This window comes from Choloepus didactylus, chromosome 11 (genome assembly GCF_015220235.1).
Source record: "Choloepus didactylus isolate mChoDid1 chromosome 11, mChoDid1.pri, whole genome shotgun sequence".
Taxonomy (NCBI): domain Eukaryota; kingdom Metazoa; phylum Chordata; class Mammalia; order Pilosa; family Megalonychidae; genus Choloepus; species Choloepus didactylus.
Window position 1 is genome coordinate 65,224,849 of NC_051317.1, and position 24,854 is coordinate 65,249,702.

General features: G+C 35.8%; 1 protein-coding gene across 2 annotated transcripts in view; it reads left to right on the forward strand.

Moving 5' to 3' along the window:
* Positions 1–24,854, forward strand: part of WDR70 (WD repeat domain 70) — a 558,042-nt gene that overhangs the window by 349,571 nt on the left and 183,617 nt on the right. For both annotated transcript variants that reach the window (XM_037799489.1, XM_037799490.1), the window contains exon 10: positions 6,617–6,791. In XM_037799489.1, coding sequence (XP_037655417.1) covers positions 6,617–6,791 — 175 coding nt within the window. The remainder of the gene's footprint in view (positions 1–6,616; positions 6,792–24,854) is intronic.

A 24,854-nucleotide genomic window follows, 5' to 3' on the forward strand; every position in this document is an offset into this window, starting at 1 on the left:
CTTCCTATCCATGAACATGGAATATTTTTCCATCTTTTAAGGTCCCCCTTCTATTTCTTTTAGTAGAGTTATGTAGTTTTCTTTGTATAGGTCTTTTATATAAGTTTATTCCTGGGTACTTGACTTTTTTAGTTGCTATTGAAAATGGTATCTTTTTCTTGAGTGTCTCTTCAGTTTGTTCATTTCTAGCATATAGAAACATTACTGATTTATGTGCATTAATCTTGTATCCCGCTACTTTGCTTAATTTGTTTATTAGCTCTAGTAGCTGTATCGTCGATTTCTTGGGGTTTTCCAGATATAAGATCATATCATCTGCAAACAATGACAGTTTTACTTCTTCCTTTCCAATTTGGATACCTTTTATTTCTTTGTCTTGTCAGATTGCCCTGGCCAGCACTTGCAGCACAATGTTGAATAACAGTGGTGACAGCGGGCATCCTTGTCTTGTTCCTGATCTTAGAGGGAAGGCTTTCAGTCTCTCACCCTTGAGTACTATGCTGGCTGTGGGTTTTTCATATATGTTCTTTATCATATTGAGGAAGTTTCCTTCAATTCCTACCTTTTGAAGTGTTTTTATCAAGAAGGGATGTTGGATTTTTTTGAATGCTTTTTCAGCATCTATTGACATGATCATTTGATTTTTCCCTTTTGATTTGTTAATGTGTTGTAATACATTGATTGATTTTCTTATGTTGAACCATCCTTGCATGCCTGGAATGAACCCCACTTGGTCATGGTGTATGATTTTTTTAATGTGTCTTTGGATTCGATTTGCAAGTATTTTGTTGAGGATTTTTGCATCTATATTCATTAGGGAGATTGGCCGGTAGTTTTCCTTTTTTGTAGCATCTTTGCCTGGTTTTGGTATTAGATTGATGTTAGCTTCATAAAATGAGTTAGGTAGTGTTCCATTTTTTTCAATGTTTTGAAAGAGTTTGAGTAAGATTGGTGTCAGTTCTTTCTGGAAAGGTTTGGTAGAATTCCCCTGTGAAGGCCATCTGGCCCTGGGCATTTATTTGTGGGAAGATTTTTGATGACATGATTGGATCTCTTTTGCTTGTGATGGGTTGGTTGAGGTCTTCTATTTCTTCTCTGGTCAGTCTAGGTTGTTCATATGTTTCCAGGAAATTGTCCATTTCTTCTACATTATCCAGTTTGTTGGCATACAGTTGTTCATAGTATCCTCTTATAATTTTTTTAATTTCTTCAGGATCTGCAGTTATGTCACCTTTTTCATTCATTATTTTGTTTATATGGGTCTTCTCTCTTTTTGATTTTGTCAGTCTAGCTAGGGGCTTGTCAATCTTGTTGATCTTCTCAAAGAACCAACTTTTGGTGTTCTTTATCCTCTCAATTTTTTTTTATTCTCTATGTCATTTATTTCTGCTTTAATCCTTGTTATTTCTTTTCTTCTACTTGGTTTTGGATTGGTTTGCTGTTCATTTTCTAGCTTCTTCAATGGATCCATTAATTCTTTGATTTTGGCTCTTTCTTCCTTTTTTAATATATGCATTTAGTGGTATAAATTTCCCCCTCAGTACCGCTTTTGCTGCATCCCATAGGTTTTGGTATGTTGTGTTTTCGTTTTCATTTGTCTCTATATATTTAGCAATTTCTCCTTTAACCCACTGATTGTTTAGGAGTGTGTTGTTTAACCTCCAGGTATTTGTGAGTTTTCTAAGTCTCTGATGGTTATTGACTTCTAATTGTATTCCATTGTGGTCAGAGAATGTGCTTTGAATAATTTCAGTCTTTTTAAATTTATTGAGGCTTGTTTTATGTCCCAGCATATGATCTATTCTGGAGAAAGTTCCGTGAGCACTAGAGAGGAATGTGTATCTGGTGATTTGGGATGTAATGTTCTGTATATGTGTGTTAAATCCAATTCATTTATCAGATTGTTTAGGTTTTCAGTTTCCTTATTTGTCTTCTGTCTGGTTGATCTATCTATAGGAGAGAGTGATTTGTTGAAGTCTCCCACAATTATTGTGGAAACATGAATTGCTTCCTTTACTTTTGCCAGTGTTTCTCTCATGTATTTTGTGGCACCTTGATTGGGTGCATAAACATTTATGACTGTTATTTCTTCTTGTTGAATTGCCCCTTATATTAGTATGTAGTGGCCTTCTTTGTCTCTCAAAACATCCCTGCATTTAAAGTCTATTTCATCTGAGATTAATCTTGTTACACCTGCTTTCTTTTGGCTGTAGCTGGCATGAAATATTTTTTTCCATCCTTTCACTTTCAATTTCTTTGTGTCCCTGTGTCTAAGATGAGTCTCTTGTACACAACATGTTGATAGCTCATTTTTTTTGATACATTCTGCGAATCTATATCTTTTAATTGGGGAGTTTAATCCATTTACATTCAACGTTATGACCGTGAAGGCATTTCTTGAATCAGCCGTCTTTTCCTTTGGTTTATGTTTGTCATATATATTTTCCCTCTTTCTATTAATATCCTTTAATGTACCCATACCAAATCTCTTTAGTACTGAACCTTTCTCCATGTCTCTCTCTCCTTTCTTTGTTTCTCTGTCTGTAGGGCTCCCTTTAGTATCTGAAGTAAGGTAGGTCTCTTGTTCACAAATTCTCTCAGCATTTGTGTGTGTGTGAAAAATTTAAGCTCTCCCTCAAATTTGAAGGAGAGCTTTGCTGGATAAAGTATTCTTGGTTGTGAATTTTTCTCACTCAGAATTTTAAATATGTCATGCCACTGCCTTCTCGCCTCCATGGTGGCTGCTGAGTAGTCACTACTTAGTCTTATGCTATTTCCTTTGTATGTGGTGAATTGCTTTTCTCTTGCTGCTTTCAGAACTTGCTCTTTCTCTTCTGTATTTGACAGTGTGATCAGAATATTTCTCAGAGTGGGTTTATTTGGATTTATTCTATTTGGAGTTCACTGGGCATTTATGATTTGTGTATTTATGGTGTTTAGAAGATTGGGAAGTTTTCCCCAGCAATTTCTTTGAATACTCTTCCTGGACCTTTACCCTTTTCTTCTCCTTCTGGAACACCAATGAGTCTTATATTTGGACGTTTTATTTTATCTATCATATCCCTGAGGTCCATTTCGATTTTTTCAATTTTTTCCCCATTCTTTCTTTTGTGCTTTCATTTTCCATTCTGTCATCTTCCAGGTCACTGATTCATTGTTCAGCTTCCTCTAGTATTGTACTGTGAGTATCCAGAATCTTTTTAATTTAATCAGCAGTTTCTTTAATTTCCATAAGATCATCATTTTTTTTATTTAGTCTTGCAATGTCTTCTTTATGCTCTTCTAGGGTCTTCTTGATGTTCTTTATATCCTGTGCTGTGCTTTTCTTCATGTCCTTTATATCCCATGCCATGGTCTTGTCAGTCATCTTTAGTTCTTTGATTAATTGCTCTAGGTACTGTGTCTCCTCTGATCTTTTGATTTGGGTACTTGGGCTTAGGTTATCCATATCGTCTGGTTTTTTCATATGCTTTAAAATTTTGTGTTGTTTTTGGCCTCTTGGCATTTGCTTAACTTGATAGGGTTCTTTTAGGATTTGTAGACCAATTGAAATCCTTATCTCTAATTTGTCTGATCTACAGCTTCGTAGAATACACTTTCTCTAAGTAACCAGCAGATGGCATCCACAAGCCACCTATTCCCCTCAGGCCAGTTCTCCCCTGCTTTGCCTTTGTGGTGAGTGGGGAAGTGAGTCTTTTGGGGTCCAATTGGTGTACCAAGCTTGCGTGTGTAGTTGGTGTTGCCCGCCCTGTATATGGGGTGTGTGTCTGGGCGGTCAGGGATGGGGGGGCAGCTCTAACAATCAAATCTCTCTGGTGATTCTGGAGTTTTAAAGCTGCTGCAATAGTCTAATCCTTCCATTCAGTCCTGCCACAGTTTGTCTCTGCCACTGACCCACAAGTCCTTGGTATTGGCGTATGGCCCCTGAGACTTCAAAGTGGGTCCCTCTTCCAGGCCCTGCACCCATTGGTCCTCTGTTGAGGGATGACTGTGCTATGTCACAGGTGAGTGTTGCCCCCCCAGGGTGGTTCTGGGCTGCAGGGCTGTGTAGGGAGGCTCCCAGTCTGCTGAAATAATGGGTGAATGGGGCTTGTTAATTCACACTGCTCCACCTTCCCAACTCTGGGATAAACAGCTGAGGGTGCAGGGAAGGCTAATGTCCATGCCCAATTTTGTGGTGTATGCGTGTTATTGGAAGCACTTCCATCACACTTGTTTGTCTGGGGCAGCTCTGGGCTATGGGGCCGGCGACAGGCAGGAGTATTTCCTGTCCACCAGGATGATGGCTGTGAGAGGACATCCCCTTTTCTTGTGAAGTTGTGGTGTTTAGTGAATTTTCTTAGCCACTGGATTATTGCCTTTTGTCTCAGAGCTCTCTTAGTTCTGCTCTTGTATTGACCTGCCCAAATTGCAAGTCTTTGAGGCTTTCTGTATTGAGCTTCTTAGAGTAATTGTTTAGGAAAAGAAAAAAAGGTAAAAAAAAAAAAAAAAAAAAAGGGCCCTCCTGGCAGATCTAATGGGTTATTGAAATGCTAAGAGACAAAGCAATTAGGGCCGTTAAGGAAAGGTCCAGGGGGCAGAGAGATCAGTTTTTCTTTGGGATTTCCATATGAGCCTCAGGGCCTGAGCTCTGCCCTTCCCCTTTCTGTGTTCACTGGAACTCCAAAAAGCCTCCGCTTTTATTTTTGGGTTTTTCTTGCTGTTTTTTGCTATCCTTGTCTCCTCTGTGCTGGGCTGGCTGCTCTCAGATTCTCTGGTGTCTGGTCTCAGTCTATCTATGATTGGAGTTTGAATCAGTAGAATGAGTTTCTGATAAGAGCTGCCACTGCAGTTCTCCCTTCTTGTTCCCAGTGCTGACGGCCCCTCCTCCCACGGGACTGAGCCTGGCAGGGAGGGGCGCGGGTCCCCTGGCTGCAAAAACTTACAGATTTCGCTGATCTCAACAGTTCCACATGTTCATGAGTGTTGTATGAAGTATGCCCAAAGTCAGATTGCTCTGTGGTGTCCAGTCCACGCAGTTCCTGGCTTTCTACCTACTTCCCTGGAGGAGTAACTAAAACATACACCTCACCAATCCGCTATCTTGCCCCGCCCTCTCTGGGTCTTCTTTTTAAAAAAATTCGTTCTGTCTATCTCTGCCTTTTAAGTAGAAATCATAAGTTAAGTATAGTTTTTAAAGATTGAGTTTGCAGATCTCTAGAATAATGAGTATCCTGCATTTTTAATTTTGTAAGAAACAAAGCGATTTGCAATTAATGTAATTACTGATCAGGCTAAATTTAAATCTTCCATATTGCTATTTATTTTATATTTGTCCCATCTCATCTTTCCTTGTTTTTGATAAGATTATTTCTGTTTTAATTTTATCTACATTATTACTTATTCATTATTTTTAAAAGATTCTTCAAAAAATTGTGTTGGGAGTGTTCTAGGATTTATAATAACCATCTTTAATGTATCAATGTGTCTCTTCAAATAATATTATATCATTTCAAGTATATTATACAACTATATATTTCCATTCCTCCCTCCCAACCTTCGTGCTGTTAGTTTTCATATATTTTAGTTGAATATACATTATAAATCTCATGATACATTGTGACTAGTTTTACTTTATAGTCATTTACCGTTTAAAGTTATTTAAACAGTTTTAAATTGTTTTTTACATTTACCCTCATTGTTACCATATTCAGCACTCTTCATTTCTTTGTATGGATCCAAATTTCTGTTTTGTGTCATATTCTGCTGGAAGAGTCCTCCTTTGACATTTCTATATAGTATATGTTTATTTGAAAATGTCTTTATTTCACCTTACTTTTGAGTTTTTTGCTGGGTATAGAATAATGGATTGATATTTTTTTTCTTTCAAAACTTTAAAGATGTGGCTTCCATAGTGTTTTTGATTGCATAGTTTCTGCCAAGAAGTATCTGATCTTCTGATCTTTATTTTTGTTTTGTGTTTTATGTCTTTATTTTATGTTATTCACCACTCTGGGTATTATGGCTTTAATTCTGCCTTTCCTCAGTGGCATTGCTTCTTTTTCTCCACTCTGACTATGAGGGAGTTCTGCCTCCTCCCCACACCTTGACTGCAGTTGCTTGTTACTTAGGAATAAAACTCAGAGGCAGATAGTATTTCTACTTCTTTCCAAGAGGCATGAGGTCTTTGTCTAGGCCCTCATGATGGGGCATCATTTTTTTAAACTTAGTTTTTCAGTGTATTTTCTGATGTATATTATATAATAATGTATTAACACACTTAAGTAATACACAAATTACTGTTTGTATGTAGGGAGTATATGTTCAACAGTCTTTACCTGTTAGGGTATATAGTTGGAACAATTTGGAGGCCACTGTTTAGAGGGTCGGAACTAACTACTCTGACAGATTGAAAGTAGAGTATGCCACTTGCTGTTTGATGACAACATGATTCGGATGGTTTACTTTATTTAGTTATTTCAGTGAACAACTCCGTTTTGGAATGGAGAATGGTTTACACTGCACATTGTTTTATTTTTAAATAATAATTATATTTATATGCTTAAAAGGTGAGGCAATCTTTATGGGCTCCTCCCTAATTTAAACTCCTTTCTGAAAATCTCCTCATTCTTTTTAGGACTGTGAGGACATGGGAAGTTGACAATCCAAAGAAGCAAAAAAGTGTATTTAAACCACGGACGATACAGGGTAAAAAAGTAATTCCTACCACGTGCACATATAATAGAGATGGAAACCTCATAGCAGCTGCCTGCCAGAATGGAAGCATACAGATCTGGGATCGAAATTTGACCGTAAGTCAAGGCATTTAAGTCTTCTTCCCTTACAAGACAACCACCTTGATAAAGACAAACATCTTGTTAAATATTATGAAGGTCAATTTCCTGAGTTTAGACCTAATTTAAACTTCAGTGTTAGTTGATCAAACATTGAGACTTTTGCTGTAAACAGCATTTTAACAAACATTTCAGCTCAGTTTTTTTCACTGCGAACTGTGTTTTAAAAAGATAAATAAATTAGATCCTTCTGATTTAAAATTTAAAAAGCACAGTGAAGTTTACTATCTGGTGTCTCAATTTCCTTGGTTTTGAAAGTGAAAGGTTTGACATAATATAAAACAAGACTAAGCAGACAACTTGAAAATATCCTGTGAAATGCTTAAGAGAACCATTAAATGGCCAGGATTCTGCACCAATTGTTTTGTAATTATTTCTGTAGTAATTTAAGTGATATTTTGTTCTAACATTTCATGACATTACATTTGAATAGGTTTTAGGTTTTTCCTTTACAGTTTTAGGTCATTATTAGAATATATAATTTTTGGAATTGGAAGGGATTATAGAATTCTATAACCGTAGAAATAATGAATATGAAAGCCATTGGCTAATTCAAGAATCTTTAAAAAGTCTTTGTGGTATGAATGTTTGATAAGTAGGATGATTCTGGATTACCATTGTTAAGAAGAAAATCTATAGTGAAGTTACAATTGCAATTTAGATATATAAAAGGTCCTGGTTATTCATTCACTGAACAACTCTTTATTGAGTTCCTACTATGTTGAAGGCACAGGCACTATTTTAGGCACTAGGAATACCATGAATTACCAAACATTTCTGCTTCCATGGAGTTTACATTCTGGTTTTTAAATAAATTATAAAAATAATATTCAATTCAACTCTGCCCATCAGTTGCATTTTTGAAAGGGATCCTAGGAAACTTAGCTGTCTTTTCAAGCAGATGAGTTAAAGCCAGTTGTTTCAGAATAAGGTAAAAAGAAATAATAGGAAAAGAAAATCCGTGTTGATAATGTTGGAAATATCTTTGGTATTTTCTGTTTGTCAGATCTTTTTATTTCTGTTGTCATCTCCACTATAAACTCCATAAAGCTTCATAATGGCACAGAGATTTTAAAACTCCTCTAAATTGTAAACTGAATTTTAACCAAGCAATAAATTTTTAGTAACTGGCTTTCATCGTCTCTGGATGTTGTTCATTTAAACATAGACACTCTAAAACATGAAAGCTTCTTGTGTAGCTTTAATGGTAGTATGTTTGATATGGCACATATTATTGTGCCTTTCCTTTAGAAACCGTAAGTTTTTAAAAAGTTAAGTATAGTTTTAAAGATTTATTTTTCGTATCTCTGGAATAATGAGTATCCCTCATTTTTAATTTTGTAGGAAACAAAGCCATTTGATTGCCAGTTTCCAAAAAGAATATCTTAAGTCACTCTGCTAATCATAGTATTAAATTTTATTTTGTTAGAGTTTAGTATTACGTGAATGTATCATTTATTATACCACATCCCATTTGTTATATTTTATTCATATTTTTACTTTTGCATGTAAATGTGTGTCAAATGAAGACAAACTGGGAAGAAAAAACTTGCTAGGAAGAAGCACAGCTTGATTTAAAAACAGATTTTTTAAAAAATCTCTTAACTCATTACTTCTAAGTTAATAAACCTCCCACAGGGAAACACTAAAGCTGAATTAAGAAAGCCTAATAACAATAGTTCCATTTAGTAGCCAAAGAATTACATGGTAGCTAATGGCTAATACGTATTTTTTTGTGATGGTCAAGTGAAGCTATCATAATTACCACATTTTATCATAAAATTCATATTAGACCAACTTGAACTTTTACAAATTAAATGCTTTTGGGAAGTAAGGTTTATCTCTATCAATGATAAATTCCTGTGTTTTCAAGACTTACCCTTTCTTGGGAGCTATGCTAGATAGAACAGTATAGCCACTAGCCATATTTGACTATTTCAATTTAAATTAATTAAAAGAAAAATACAATTAAAATGTCAGTTCCTCAGTTCCAGTAGCCACATTTCAGGTGGTCAATAGCTACATGTAACTAGTGGCTACCTTCTTGTACAGTGCAGACAGAGAACATGTCCATTATTGCAGGAAGTTTTTTTGGACAGTGCTGCTCAAGAGGAATGGTTGTTGCCAGAGGTCCCTTTCAGCATATGATAATGGTCAGTTTGAGTAGGCGGAGCTTCCATAGGTCTGTACTGCCTCTCTGGCTTCCTACCCTCCATTTAGCAGCATGTATTTCAGCAATAGCAGAGAGGCTAGTGCCTGATTGCAGTAAAATGAGAAAGGGACAGAATAGTGTGAGATAGCTTCAGAATAGAGATGATGTGAGCATGCTCCCTGACTGAGGACCTTTGAACATGTTGAACTCCTCAGCCTGCAACACTCTCTTCTCCAGGATATTCATATGACTCTTCCTCTTACCTCGTTCAGTCCTTTGCTTGAATTTCCCCTTCTCAGCAAGGCCATCCCTGCCCCACTCTATTTAACCTTCTCCCTACTAGTGGCCTTCTCTATCCCTCCTATTTTCTTCCATAGTGCTGATCAACAAATGTCATACTATGTATTTCACGTGTTTGTTTATTTGCTGTTTTCCTCTAGTAGAATATTGATTACATGAAGGAAAAAATTGTTCTCTGTCTTACTCCTTGCTGTATTTTCAGAGCAAAGAACAGTGCCTAATATATTGCAGATCCTCAGTAACTACTTTGTTCAATGAATGAATGACTGAATGAATGTATTCTGAAAAGGTAAAATAAAATGAGGTTGTCATTTTGCTTCTAAGAGGACATTAAAAAATAGTACATTTAAAAAACAGTATCCCAATCCCAGTTATGTAAAAGCATGAGATAGAACAACAGTCAAATAAACATTGAGCTAATAGGGCATGTTCATAATAAGAAACACATTTTTGCATATCCATGATATATATAATTATACAATCTATATATATTGCTGGTTTTGGATTAGCTAAAAACAGGTGCATTTTTAAAAACTATTTTTATGCCTCTGTCAAATATAATTTCTGGCTTTTAAAATAGTTTAATATGTATACTCTTATGAACACCTGATGATCTGTTCTGTTTGTATAAAAACAACCATGAAATTCTTTGGACTTATTTTGCTCAAGGCAATGTTTCTTCTCTTTAATACTTACCAAGAATCTATAATATGTTGGACTTTACCAAAAGAACATGCTATCTTTACTTGTATCATAATTACTATTTGTAGACTGAGTTTGGGGCAGGAAAATAGGGATCCTTCATATTCATGGAGTTTTGCCTTCCCTAGAAACACATGGTAGGAGGGAATAATATTTAAAGTTGTTTGATTTGGCAATAGTACACTACCAGCAACTTGACCCACTCTTCTCCTGACTGCCTCCTACTGCTCCTTTGGCCTGCAATCCCTGCCCAGATTCTGGGCCTGTCCCTTTTGGGAAAATGACCATACCGCATAACCTTTTATCAGACAAGTCCCAACCTACTAGATTCCGCAAGGACATTCCTCCAGTTTCCAGTTCAGCACTTCATTAGTGCCTACACTCTCTCAGGCATGCAAGAGAATTGTTGGTGTAGATCAGAGAATAGCTTGGTCAAGGATTAGTAATTACATCAGGAGATAAATTTCTGGGCAAATGAAGCCACTGTTGAATAAAAGAGTAGGTGTGAGGGAGAGACAATACTGGAAGGAGGGGCACTAGCAGAAGCTTATGTCCAGTACACCAGAAATCTGTAAATGTCTTTACCTACCACCAGATAACCGCATTAAAAGGTTGATTTATGTCCAGTCACACCTTTTTTGTATTTCATATGTATATACACAGTTATATAAATTAAAAGGTTTTGTCATTTTCTATTTAGAATTTGCAATTTGAAAGCATAACATGTACAACCCTATAAGTGAGTACATATAACTCTAATTCTTTGATTTTTTTCAAAATTTCTTTATTTTAAATGGGATCTTCTGTAATTTTACGAAAATGAAAGTATGGGTAATTTTTAAAATTGTAGTTTTTGTGTTTTTTTATTGTTAATATTATTATTCTCATATCTTTACCCATTATGCTTGTAAATAACTTGGTATGTTATCCTTTAGTACTATTCTCCGTATCTATCTCTGTCTGTCTATTTACAAGAACATTTCATCTGGTATTTTTGAGCACCTCCCACCTCCCTGAGTGTGAGATAGAGAAATTTAAATCTATAAGCAGCTTGTAAAAAAAGTTGGGAAATAATCTGTAAGATAATTTGTGAACAGATGGCTGTCTTGTATGGTGCCTAGAATATGGAAGAGCTTGGGAAGGCAGAACTCAAGTTAAATGGTCATAGTCAGGGCCTCTAGAAGGTGTAGAATATAGGTAAGCAGCAGGATCAGCTGGGATTGCAGAGTAATTTGGTTTATAATAATGTAATAATAAATTTGATATATTATACAAAGCAAAACCCTACAAGGATATTCTGCACCAAACCAGCCACAATGAAAGGCTCTTTTGAGGCTGTTAACTTTTCAAAACATTTTTGAATCTTCTCTTTTAGAATCACCATCAAGCTCATTTCAGATAATGACAAATATTACAAAGAAAACGAAAGCAAAAGAGAGAGAGAGAGAGAGAGAGAGAGAGAGAGAGAGAATGTTTTGTGGGAGGAGAGGTGTTATTTGAATACCTGGGTGCCTTCAAGTCGATTAAGTCTTGCAGAAGTCACTCATTATTGGACACTATCTGCTGTGTTTTATCATATTTGAAACATACATTTCTAGATTAAAAATATGCTTTTGCAAGTGTTTTCTGTTAAATTTTCATAATATAGCTTTGATCCTTCTTCCCTCACACCTCAGGTAAACTAATTTGAGGCAACTTCTCATTCTATTTGTTAACTTACTTCTGAAGTGATTTTATGGGTAAAGCTTTTTGCTTTTCTTTGGATGTTTTTATGAAGCTGTCATAGACACTGAAAAGGAAAGCAGTATTTACTGTCATGGAGTTTCAGACTTAACCTCTGTATATATGTGTAATAGAGAGACTATTAGCAAGAAGGAAAAATCTTATGAAGGAGGACTCAATGCTGTAATGGATTCAATGCTGTAGATTTGCCTCTGAGCACTGATTTTGCTGCATCCTGCAAATTTTGTTGTATTTTCCTCTTCATTTAGTTCAAAATATTTTAAAATTTCTCTTGAGACTTCTTTTTTGACCCATGTGATTTTAGGAGTATGTTGTTTAATCTCCAAATAGTTTGCAATTTTTAAGCAACCTTTCTGTTAATGAGTTCTGGCTTAATTCCATTGTGGGCTGAGACCATACTTTGTATGATCTCTGTTCTTTCATATGTGTCAAGATGTGCTTTATGGCTAAGAATGTGGTCTATCTTAGTGAATCTTCTGTGTGAGCTTGAGAAGAATATGTATTCTGCTGTTACTGGATGAAGTATTCTATAAATGTGAATTAGGTACATTTGATTGATGGTGCTGTTCAACTCAGCTATATTCGGACTGATTTTCTACCTGGATCTGCCAATTACTGATAGAGATGTGTTGAAGTCACATTAAGGATTGTTATGTCTGCTTGGAAAATTTACCCCTTTATCATTCCGTAATTCCCCTGTTTGTCCCTGATAATTTTCCTGTTCTGAAGTCTGCTTTATCTGAAATTAATATACCTACTCCAGCTTTCTTTTGATTTGTATTAGCAAAGTATGTATTTCCCAACTTCTTTATATTTTTTTTTTATTAGAGAAGTTGTGGGTTTACAGAACAATCATGCATAAAATACAGGATTCCCATATATCAACCTATTATTAGCACCATGCATTATATGCAGTACATTTGCTAAAATTGATGAAAGCATATTTTTATAATTGTACTATTAACTGTAATTCCATGGTTTAATTTAGGGTTAACTGTTTCTGTTGTACAGTTGCATGGATTTTTTAAAAAATTTTATTCTAGTAATACGTGTACAACCTAAAATTTCCTCTTTTAACTACATTAAAATATATAATTCATTACTGTTGTGTTCACAATGTTGTGTTACCATCACCACCATTCCCTACTAAAACCTTTCCACCATCCCAAATAGAAACTATACATTTTAAGTCTTAATTCCCTATTTTCAAACCCATGCCACCCCCTGGTAACCTATGTTCTAGATTATGACTCTATGCATTTGTTTATTTTTTCATATCAGTAAGATCATACAAGTTTGTCCTTTTGTATCTGGCTTATTTCACAACATGATGTCTTCAGGTTCATCCATGTTGTCACATGTATCAGAACTTCATTTTTTTTTTACAGCTGAGTAATATTCCACTGTATATATAAACCCCATTTTGTTTACCTACTCATCGGTTGCTGGACATTTAGGTTGCTTCCATCTTTTTGGCATTTGCGAAGAATGCTACTATGAGCATCAGTGTGCAAATATCTGTTTGAGTCCCTGCTTTCAATTCTTTGGAGTATATACTTAGAAGTGGGGTTGCTGGGTCATATGGTAATTCTATATTTAACTTTCCAAGGAACTGCCAAACTATATTCCACAGCAGCTGCACCATTTTACATTCCCACCAGCAATGAAGAAGTGTTCCTATTTCCCTGCATCCTCTCCAACTCTTGTAATTTTCTGTTGTTTTTTTTATAGTATCCATTCTAATGAGTGTGAAATTTTTATCTCATTGTGGTTTTCATTTGCTTTTCCCTGAAGGCTAATGATGTTGAGCATCTTTTCATGTGCTTCCTGGTCAATTGTGTGTCTTCTTTGGAGAGGTCTCTTCAAGTCTTTTGCCCATTTCTAAATTAGGTGTTTGTGTCCCATCCTGCCACCAGCACACTGCACCAAGGGTCAGGTTTGAGAACTTCACTGTTGCCACCCATGAAATTGTGGGAGTTCAATTCACTGTATTGATCACAATTTAACAGCTTCTTCCTCCTGCTCTTCCCTGGATGCTGCACAGTGTTCTACTGAACTCTGGAGTTTCAAAATAGTTGATTCAGACAGTTCTTGAATATTTTGTTGTTGTTCTGGTGGAGGGACCAATTGCTTGTGCTTCCCATTCCACCACATCCCCACAAACCTCTGGTTCCTATCCACCCCTTTACTTTTAATCTATATGTGTCTTATATTTAAAGTAGGTTTCTTGTGAACAATATGGAGTTGATCTTTTTTTTAATCCACTCTAATAATCTCTGTCTTTTAATTGATATATTTAGACCATTCATATTTAAAGAGATTATCGATATAGTTAGGTTAATATTTACCATATTGTATTTGTTTTCTATTCCTTGCCCTTTTTCTTTGTTTCTTTTTTGTCTTTCATTCCTTTTTTTTCTTGCCTCCTCTTGTTTTAATTGTGTATTTTACCTGATTCCCTTTTATCCTGATTATTTTTTCTCCTTTTAGCATATCAATGATTCTTCTTTTAAAATGGTTTTAGGGTTGCCCTAAAGTTTGCAATAACATTTACAACTAATCTAAGTCCAACCATGTGCCACTTTGCAGTTAGTGCAGGTACCTTATGACACAGTATTCCCAATTCTTTCCTCCCATCCCTACATTGCTTATCATTAAGCGCTAATCATCCAATATATTACTCCCATTATTATATTGAACAACTCTTTTCTGTTAGATCAGTTAAGAATAAGGAAAGTAAAGATTATATTTTATGTTCATTCTTTTGCTCCCGAACACTCTTCCTTTCTTTATGTTAAATCTGGTTTCTGACCTATATCACTTCCCTTCTCACTGAAGAACTTTTTAACATTTCTTGCAAGGCAGGCCTACTGGTGATTGACAGATTCCTTCCATTTTTCTTTGTCTGAGAAAGTATTTCTCCTTCATTTCTGAAGGATAGTTTTGCTGAATATAGAATTCTAGGTTGGTAATTTTTTTTTCTTTCAACATTTTAGATATTTCATTTCGCTTTCTTCTTGCTTGCATGATTTTTATAGAGAAGTCTGATGTCATTCTTATCTTCATTCCTTTAAAGGTAAAGGGCCCCGCAACCCCAACTTCTTTCAAGATTTTCTTGAAAACTTGCCGTTTGGATATGGTATGCTTAGGTGAAGATTTTTTAGTGTTTATCCTGCTTGGTTTTCTTTGAGCTCCCTAGATCTATCCTTTGATATCTGTCAATAATTGGAAAATTCATGGCAAATATTACTTCAAACATTTCTGTTCATTCTCTCTTTTCCTTCCAATATTCCCATGATATATATGTTATACCTTTTATTATTGCCCCACAGTTCTCAGATTCTGTTCCATTTTTCATCAGTCCTTTTTTTTTTTTTTTTTCCTTTGCTTTTCAGTTTTGTAAGATTTTATTGAGAAATATTCATGCTCACTGATTCTTGTCTTGGCTGTGTGCAGTCTTCTGATGAGACCATCAAAGGCATTCTTCATTTCTGTTACTTTTTTTGATTTCTAGTATTTCTTTTTGATTCTTTCTTATGGTTTCCATCTCTCTGCTTACATTATCCATCTGTTCTTACATGTTGTCCATTGCCATTTTATATTAATAAGGATGCATTGCATATTAATCATAGTTATTGAAAATTTATGATCTGATAAGTCCAAAATCTGTCCTGTCATAGTCTGGCTCTGATGCTTCCCCTGTCTCTTCAGACTGTATTGTTTGCCTTTTAGCCTATCTTGTTATTTTTTTGTTGAAAGCCAGACATGGTATACTGTGTAGACCTTTAGTGTGAGATTTTATGTTTATCAGGCTTGGAGTGAAGCTATGTTTACTGTTTCCTATAGATGTTAGATGCTAAAATTTCCTAATGTGCCCTTGATTTTGTCTCCCCTGTTGCCTTTGGATTTCCCTAGAGACTCTTTTTTTTTTTAATTAAATTCAGTTTTATTTAAATATATTCACATGCCATGCAGTCATTCATGGTGTACAATCAACTGTTCACAGTACCATCAGATAGTCATGAATTCATCACCCCAATCTATTTTTGAACATTTTCTTTACATCAGAAAGAATCAGAATAAGAATAAAAAATAAAAGTAGAAAAGAACACCCAAATCATCCCCCCCATCCCACCCTATTTTTCATTTAGGTTTTGTCCCCATTTTTCTACTCATCCATCCATACACTAGATAAAAGGAGTGCAATCCACAAGGTTTTCATAATCACACTGTCACCCCTTATAAGCTACATTGTTATACAGTCGTCTTCAGGAGTCCAGACTACTGGGTTGGAGTTTGATAGTTTCAGGTATTTACTTCTAGCTATTCCAATACATTAAACCTAAGAGGTGTTATCTATATAGTGCATAAGAATGTCCGCCAGAGTGACCTCTTGACTCCATTTGGAATCTCTCAGCCACTGAAACTTTATTTCATTTCATTTCACATCCCCCTTTTGGTCAAGAAGATATTCTCAATCCCATGGTGCCAGATCCAGATTCATTCCCAGGGGTCATATCCTGCGTTGCTAGGGAGATTTCCACCCCTGGGGGTCAGGTCCCACGTAGTAGGGAGGGCAGTGAGTTCACCTGCTGAGGTGGCTTAGTTAGAGAGAAAGAGAGGGCCATATCTGAGCAACAAAGAGGTACTCAGGGGGAGACTCTTAGGCACAATTATATGCAAGTCTAGCCTCTCCCTTGCGAGACTCTTTCTTAAATATGGTCTGAGCCTTGCATTTCTTTTCAGCTCTAATTCTCTGTTATATATGGAGCCTTATTGATGTGGTGATAAGATGTGGGTTGAGGGGAAACTTTTCTATCTTCCTCAGATTCAGTTTGTCTTCTAGTGAGTCTGTATTCCTGGATTGTGACCATCACAAGTGCTTCTCAGTTTTATTTTGTTTTGTTTTGTTTTTCACTCCTTGTGTGAGATAGGAAGGCTAGAGGGACCTGGAGTTGGACATTTCCTTTCCCCAATGTCAAATGCTATAGGGTGCTGAAATTGGGTTTTTCCATTCTCACATGTCAAAGACTAGAGGGTACTAGGGTTGGGTATTTCCCTTCTCCCTCATCTGTTAGGCTCTGGCAAATAGTTTCACTTGATAGCATGCCTTTGGTAAGGAGAATAGAACAATCTGAGTGGGAAACATGAGGGGATTTTTTTCTGATCTTCATCCTGAGAACCTAGTGGGGCTTCTGGAGGCAAAACTCCTGAAGGCTGGTCTTCTAAGAGTTTTGAATCTCGTAAGCTAGTCCACACTCAAGCTCCAGCAAATAATCAATTACCTTGCAAGTATTCCTATCAGTTGCTGGCTTGGGCATTGCTTTCTGCTCCTTATAAACTGTGATTCTCTGTATCTGCCTTTCTCTCCAGTTTTAGTTGGAGTGGTTTGCCCTGTGACTTATGTTCTCTGTGGTTCTAAGAAGAATTGTTGATTTTAAGTTTTTCATTTTTTTTTCTTGCTGTGAGGATGGTAGTAATGACTTCCAAGATCTTTACATATTCTACTAGAAGTCAGAAGCGTCATGAAAGGGGTCTCTTAGTATCTATCTCATATTTCTCATTTGTATCAAGTGAAACATCCTAAGCTTCCCTTCAGTAGGGGGCAAACCTGTTGATATTAAAGATTTTGGATGATTTAAAAAGTATAATGTTCAAAATATTTTTAGCATGTAATATTTTGTCCTTTTTTCCAAACTCTTTGGTACATTTGTCATCTGTTGCACAATTTTAATGAGTCGCATAACTTTGATTTAGGACACATTTTATTAAATAGCTTTTAATTATTTATTGCCATCTACAAATATGAAGAATTCATATTTCCTTTAAAATTTCTCTTTGAGAAGATTTCAACAAAAAACAGTATTGCTTTCAGCTTTGTTATTTTATTTCTGTGACATACCACTTTAGCTATCAAATTTGGAAATAATCTTATGGAGAACTTTCGGAAAATGTATTGCTTTCTAGCCTTTGAGTGTCTGTTTTCTTCCCAATGGTGATATCATCAAAGGGATTTCATTGTTTAAACATGACCTCCAATAGCTAGTACTGTGTTTGCAGTCCAGGGTAATGCTCTCTTTTCCCTTCTTTTCCCAAAGACTGATTACTTAACAATAATTCCTAGATTTTACCCAGTCATAGGATTTAAAGTTAAAGGAGCTAAATATTGATTATAGGGAGGAGAGAAGTACATTTTAGAGGAAGAAACACTATTTTACTTGTGATCTTTTTAAAAGTCAAGTGATTCTGATAAAGCTTCTAGCATCTTCCTTTGAGAAAATAAATGGGATCTCCCTATAAAAACTGTAAAGAACAATGTTTAAAATTCAAATATACTTTTTGTTTCTTCATTAAGCCTAATACTGGTAGTCTAGAAAAAAATATATATGGACATCTGAGGCTAGCTAGTATATAAAAGTTAGAATACTATGCTCTTAGATTTTATTAAATATAGATAAATTATTAGAGTTTTTGTTTGTATATCTAGTGTTTCGGTATTAATGAATAAACAATAAATTTTTTAACTTGTTAAATAATTTGCAAGTGATTTTGTGAATCTTTTGTATTATAGCAAAAATTCTTAAGTTTTTTAGTGACGAAGATGAAAGTTAAGGTTACTTTTCTTGACATGGTTTTATAGTTAATGTACTATGTTTATTAATATTTTCCATTGGTTGAAAGATTTTGAAATAAGTAATTACTTACAAGTACACATTATTCATTAAATTTTTTCCCATAATTTTTTTCCAATGTGGGAAAAGTCAACCTATCTGATAGTTTATTTTTTAATCATACTTTTTATTGTAACATATAACATATATGTATAGAAGTGATAACTTTTCAAGTGCAATTTAACAAGTAGTTAGAGAGCAAATTTAAAAGAATATTATGGGTTACAGTTCCACAGTTTCAATTATTTCCTTATTGTGAAATATAACATATATACAAAAAAAAAATCTTTCAAAGTATGATTTTACAAGTAGTTATATAGGAAATTTCCAGAGTTGTTGTCAGTGACATTACCATAGTTTTGTTATTTTCCTTATTGTGAAATATAACATATATACACAAAGGTGATAGCTTTCAAATGAAAATTTAACAAGTAGCTATAGAACAAATTTCAAAGGATGCCATGGGTTATAGTTCCATCATTTCAATTCTTTCCTTCTAGCTATTCTAATACCCTAGCAACTAAGAAAAAGAAGATTGTATAGGGATTCAGTATTCATCATCCTTTGTTAAATTCCATCTTGTGTGTTTCTGCCCCTTCCTCTAGTTTAATCACTTTCCCAATCTCAGGGATGTCTAGGCAGTGACCATCCTGACTTATTCATGTTGACAAGGGGTGTCTACTTTATGAGAAACGGGAGATACAACTTTGAAGAGACTATTGCCTCTGGGTTTTGGGACTTAGCACCCCCATCCATTCCCATACCTTTGAATTCACCATCATTAACAGATACTTTGAATTGTCAAACAGTTGAAGTAATATACACTGGAAAGCATTTTCTCAGCTTCCCACCCTCTTCTGAAATTAGTGAATGGAGTTGAACTGTCATGTGTTATGTAATCAAAATTAGATGAAATAAGTGATTTTGTGAGTCTAAAAATATTAAAGAAGCAATATGTGTGTATATACATATATATGTACATGAGCGTACATACATATACACTTAATTACTCTTTCTTTTTTTTTTTTTTCATTTTATTGAGATATATTCACATACCACTCAGTCATACAAAACAAATCGTACTTTCGATTGTTTACAGTACCATTACATAGTGGTACATTCATCACCCAAATCAATCCCTGGCACCTTCATTAGCACACACACAAAAATAACAAGAATAATAATTAGAGTGAAAAAGAGCAATAGAAGTAAAAAAGAACACTGGGTACCTTTGTCTGTTTGTTTCCTTCCCCTATTTTTCTACTCATCCATCCATAAACTAGACAAAGTGGAGTGTGGTCCTTATGGCTTTCCCAATCCCATTGTCACCCCTCATAAGCTACATTTTTATACAACTGTCTTCGAGATTCATGGGTTCTGGGTTGTAGTTTGATAGTTTCAGGTATCCACCACCAGCTACCCCAATTCTTTAGAACCTAAAAAGGGTTGTCTAAAGTGTGCATAAGAGTGCCCACCAGAGTGACCTCTTGGCTCCTTTTGGAATCTCTCTGCCACTGAAGCTTATTTCATTTCTTTCACATCCCCCTTTTGGTCAAGAAGATGTTCTCCGTCCCACGATGCCAGGTCTACATTCCTCCCCGGGAGTCGTATTCCACGTTGCCAGGGAGATTCACTCCCCTGGGTATCTGATCCCACGTACGGGGGAGGGCAGTGATTTCACCTTTCAAGTTGGCTTAGGTAGAGAGACAGGGCCACATCTGAGCAACGAAGAGGCATTCGGGAGGAGGCTCTTAGGCACAACCATAGGGAGGCCTAGCCTCTCCTTTGCAGCAACCGTCTTCCCAAGGGTAAAACCTGTGGTAGAGGGCTCAACCCATCAAACCACCAGTCCCCTATGTCTGTGGTCATGTTAGCAACCGTGGAAGTGGGGTAGGCGAATACCCCTGCATTCTCCACAGGCTCCTCAAGGGGGCACTACATCTTTTTTTTTTTCCCTTCTTTTTCTTTTCTTTTTTTTTTTTTTAACTTTCCCTTCTTTTTTAAATCAACTGTATGAAAAAAAAAATTACAAAGAAAACAAACATACAATAAAAGAACATTTCAAAGAGACCATAACAAGGGAGTAAGAAAAAGACAACTAACCTAAGATAACTGCTTAACTTCCAACATGTTCCTACTTTACCCCAAGAAAGTTACCTAATATAGCAACATTTCTGTGAACTTGCTCCTTCTATATCCATCAGAAATTAACAGACCATAGTCATTCCAGGGCATCCCCAGAACATTAAATAGCTTATCTGTTCTTCTTGGATTATTGTTCCCCCTTCCTTAATTGCTCTCTACTGCTAGTTCCCCTACATTCTACATTATAAACCATTTGTTTTACATTTTTCAAAGTTCACATTAGTGGTAGCATATAATATTTCTCTTTTTGTGCCTGGCTTATTTCGCTCAGCATTATGTCTTCAAGGTTCATCCATGTTGTCATATGTTTCACGAGATCGTTCCTTCTTACTGCCGCGTAGTATTCCATCGTGTGTATATACCACATTTTATTTATCCACTCATCTGTTGAAGGACATTTGGGTTGTTTCCATCTCTTGGCAATTGTGAATAATGCTGCTATGAACATTGGCGTGCAGATATCTGTTCGTGTCACTGCTTTCCGATCTTCCAGATATATACCGAGAAGTGCAATCGCTGAATCGAATGGTAACTCTATATCTAGTTTTCTAAGGAACTGCCAGACTGACTTCCAGAGTGGCTGAACCATTATACAGTCCCACCAACAATGAATAAGAGTTCCAATTTCTCCACATCCCCTCCAGCATTTGTAGTTTCCTGTTTGTTTAATGGCAGCCATTCTAACCGGTGTTAGATGGTATCTCATTGTGGTCTTAATTTGCATCTAATAGCTAGTGAAGCTGAACATTTTTTCATGTGTTTCTTGGCCATTTGTATTTCCTCTTCAGAGAACTGTCTTTTCATATCTTTTGCCCATTTTATAATTGGGCCGACTGTACTATTGTCATTGAGTTGTAGGATTTCTTTATATATGCAAGATATCAGTCTTTTGTCAGATACATGGTTTCCAAAAATTTTTTCCCATTGAGTTGGCTGCCTCTTTACCTTTTTCAGAAATTCCTTTGAGGTGCAGAAACTTCTAAGCTTGAGGAGTTCCCATTTATCTATTTTCTCTTTTGTTGCTTGTGCTTTGGGTGTAAAGTCTAGGAAGTGGCCGCCTAGTACAAGGTCTTGAAGATGTTTTCCTACATTATCTTCTAGGAGTTTTATGGTACTTTCTTTTATATTGAGATCTTTGGTCCATTTTGAGTTAATTTTTGTGTGGGGGGTGAGGTAGGGGTCCTCTTTCATTATTTTGGATATGGATATCCAACTCTCCCAGCCCCATTTGTTGAAAAGACCATTATGACTCAGTTCAGTGACTTTGGGGGCCTTATCAAAGATCAGTCGGCCATAGATCTGAGGGTCTGTCTCCGAATTCTCAATTCGATTCCATTGATCTATGTGTCTATCTTTGTGCCAGTACCATGCTGTTTTGGCAACTGTGGCTTTATAATAAGCTTCAAAGTCAGGGAGTGGAAGTCCTCCCACTTCGTTTTTCTTTTTTAGAGTGTCTTTAGCAATTCGAGGCATCTTCCCTTTCCAAATAAATTTGATAACTAGCTTTTCCAAGTCTGCAAAGTAGGTTGTTGGAATTTTGATTGGGATTGCATTGAATCTGTAGATGAGTTTGGGTAGAATTGACATCTTAATGACATTTAGTCTTCCTATCCATGAACATGGAATATTTTTCCATCTTTTAAGGTCCCCTTCTATTTCTTTTAGTAGAGTTATGTAGTTTTCTTTGTATAGGTCTTTTACATCTTTGGTTAAGTTTATTCCTAGGTACTTGATTGTTTTAGTTGCTATTGAAAATGGTATCTTTTTCTTGAGTGTCTCTTCAGTTTGTTCATTTCTAGCATATAGAAACATTACTGATTTATGTGCATTAACCTTGTATCCCACTACTTTGCTAAATTTGTTTATGAGCTCTAGTAGCTGTATCGTCGATTTCTCAGGGTTTTCTAGATATAAGATCATATCATCTGCAAACAATGACAGTTTTACTTCTTCTTTTCCAATTTGGATGCCTTTTATTTCTTTGTCTTGCCAGATTGCCCTGGCTAGCACTTCCAGCACAATGTTGAATAACAGTGGTGACAGCGGGCATCCTTGTCTTGTTCCTGATCTTAGAGGGAAGGCTTTCAGTCTCTCACCATTGAGTACTATGCTGGCTGTGGGTTTTTCATATATGCTCTATATCATGTTGAGGAAGTTTCCTTCAATTCCTACCTTTTGAAGTGTTTTTATCAAAAACGGATGTTGGATTTTGTCATGCTTTTTCAGCATCTATTGAGATGATCAATTGATTTTTCCCTTTTGACTTGTTAATGTGTTGTAATACATTGATTGATTTTCTTATGTTGAACCATCGTTGCATGCCTGGAATAAACCCCACTTGGTCATGGTGTGTGATTTTTTTAATGTGTCTTTGGATTCGATTTGCAAGAATTTTGTTGAGGATTTTTGCATCTATATTCATTAGGGAGATTGGCCGGTAGTTTTCCTTTTTTGTAGCATCTTTGCCTGGTTTTGGTATTAGATTGATGTTAGCTTCATAGAATGAGTTAGGTAGTGTTCCATTTTCTTCAATGTTTTGAAAGAGTTTGAGTAAGATTGGTGTCAGTTCTTTCTGGAAAGTTTGGTAGAATTCCCCTGTGAAGCCATCTGGCCCTGGGCATTTATTTGTGGGAAGATTTTTGATGACTGATTGGATCTCTTTGATTGTGATGGGTTGGTTGAGGTCTTCTATTTCTTCTCTGGTCAGTCTAGGTTGTTCATATGTTTCCAGGAAATTGTCCATTTCCTCTACATTATCCAGTTTGTTGCCATACAGTTGTTCATAGTATCCTCTTATAATTTTTTTAATTTCTTCAGGATCTGCAGTTATGTCACCTTTTTCATTCATTATTTTGTTTATATGGGTCTTCTCTCTTTTTGATTTTGTCAGTCTAGCTAGGGGCTTGTCAATCTTGTTGATCTTCTCAAAGAACCAACTTTTGGTGATATTTATCCTCTCTATTGTTTTTTTGTTCTCTATGTCATTTATTTCTGCTTTAATCCTTGTTATTTCTTTTCTTGTACTTGGTTTAGGATTGGTTTGCTGTTCATTTTCTAGCTTCTTCAGTTGATCCATTAGTTCTTTGATTTTGGCTCTTTCTTCCTTTTTAATATATGCGTTTAGTGCTATAAATTTCCCCCTCAGCACTGCTTTTGCTGCATCCCATAGGTTTTGGTATGTTGTGTTCTCATTTTCATTCGTCTCTATGTATTTAGCAATTTCTCTTGCTATTTCTTCTTTAACCCACTGATTGTTTAGGAGTGTGTTGTTTAACCTCCAGGTATTTGTGAATTTTCTAAGTCTCTGATGGTTATTGACTTCTAATTGTATTCCATTGTGGTCAGAGAATGTGCTTTGAATAATTTCAATCTTTTTTAATTTATTGAGGCTTGTTTTATGTCCCAGCATATGATCTATTCTGGAGAAAGTTCCGTGAGCACTAGAAAAGTATGTGTATCCTGGTGATTTGGGATGTAATGTCCTGTATATGTCTGTTAATTCTAATTCATTTATCAGATTCTTTAGGTTTTCAATGTCCTTATTGGTCTTCTGTCTGGTTGATTCTATCTATAGGAGAGAGTGATGTGTTGAAGTCTCCCACAATTATTGTGGAAACATCAATTGCTTCCTTTAGTTTTGCCAGTGTTTCTCTCATGTATTTTGTGGCACCTTGATTGGGTGCATAGACATTTACGATTGTTATTTCTTCTTGCTGAATTGCCCCTTTTATTAGTATGTAGTGGCCTTCTTTGTCTCTCAAAACATCCCTGCATTTGAAGTCTATTTTATCTGAGATTAATATTGCTACACCTGCTTTCTTTTGGCTGTAGCTTGCATGAAATATTTTTTTCCATCCTTTCACTTTCAGTTTCTTTGTGTCCCTGTGTCTAAGATGAGTCTCTTGTATGCAACATATTGATGGTTCATTTTTTTTGATCCATTCTGTGAATCTATATCTTTTAATTGGGGAGTTTAATCCATTTACATTCAACGTTATAACCGTGAAGGCATTTCTTGAATCAGCCATCTTATCCTTTGGTTTATGTTTGTCATATTTTTCCCCTCTGTCTATTAATATCCTTTATTGCACCCATACCGAATCTCTTTAGTACTGAACCTTTCTCCAAGTCTCTCTGTCCTTTCTTTGTTTCTCTGTCTGTAGGGCTTCCTTTAGTATCTCCAGTAGGGCAGGTCTCTTGTTAGCAAATTCTCTCAGCATTTGTTTGTCTGTGAAAAATTTAAGCTCTCCCTCAAATTTGAAGGAGAGCTTTGCTGGATAAAGTATTCTTGGCTGGAAATTTTTCTCA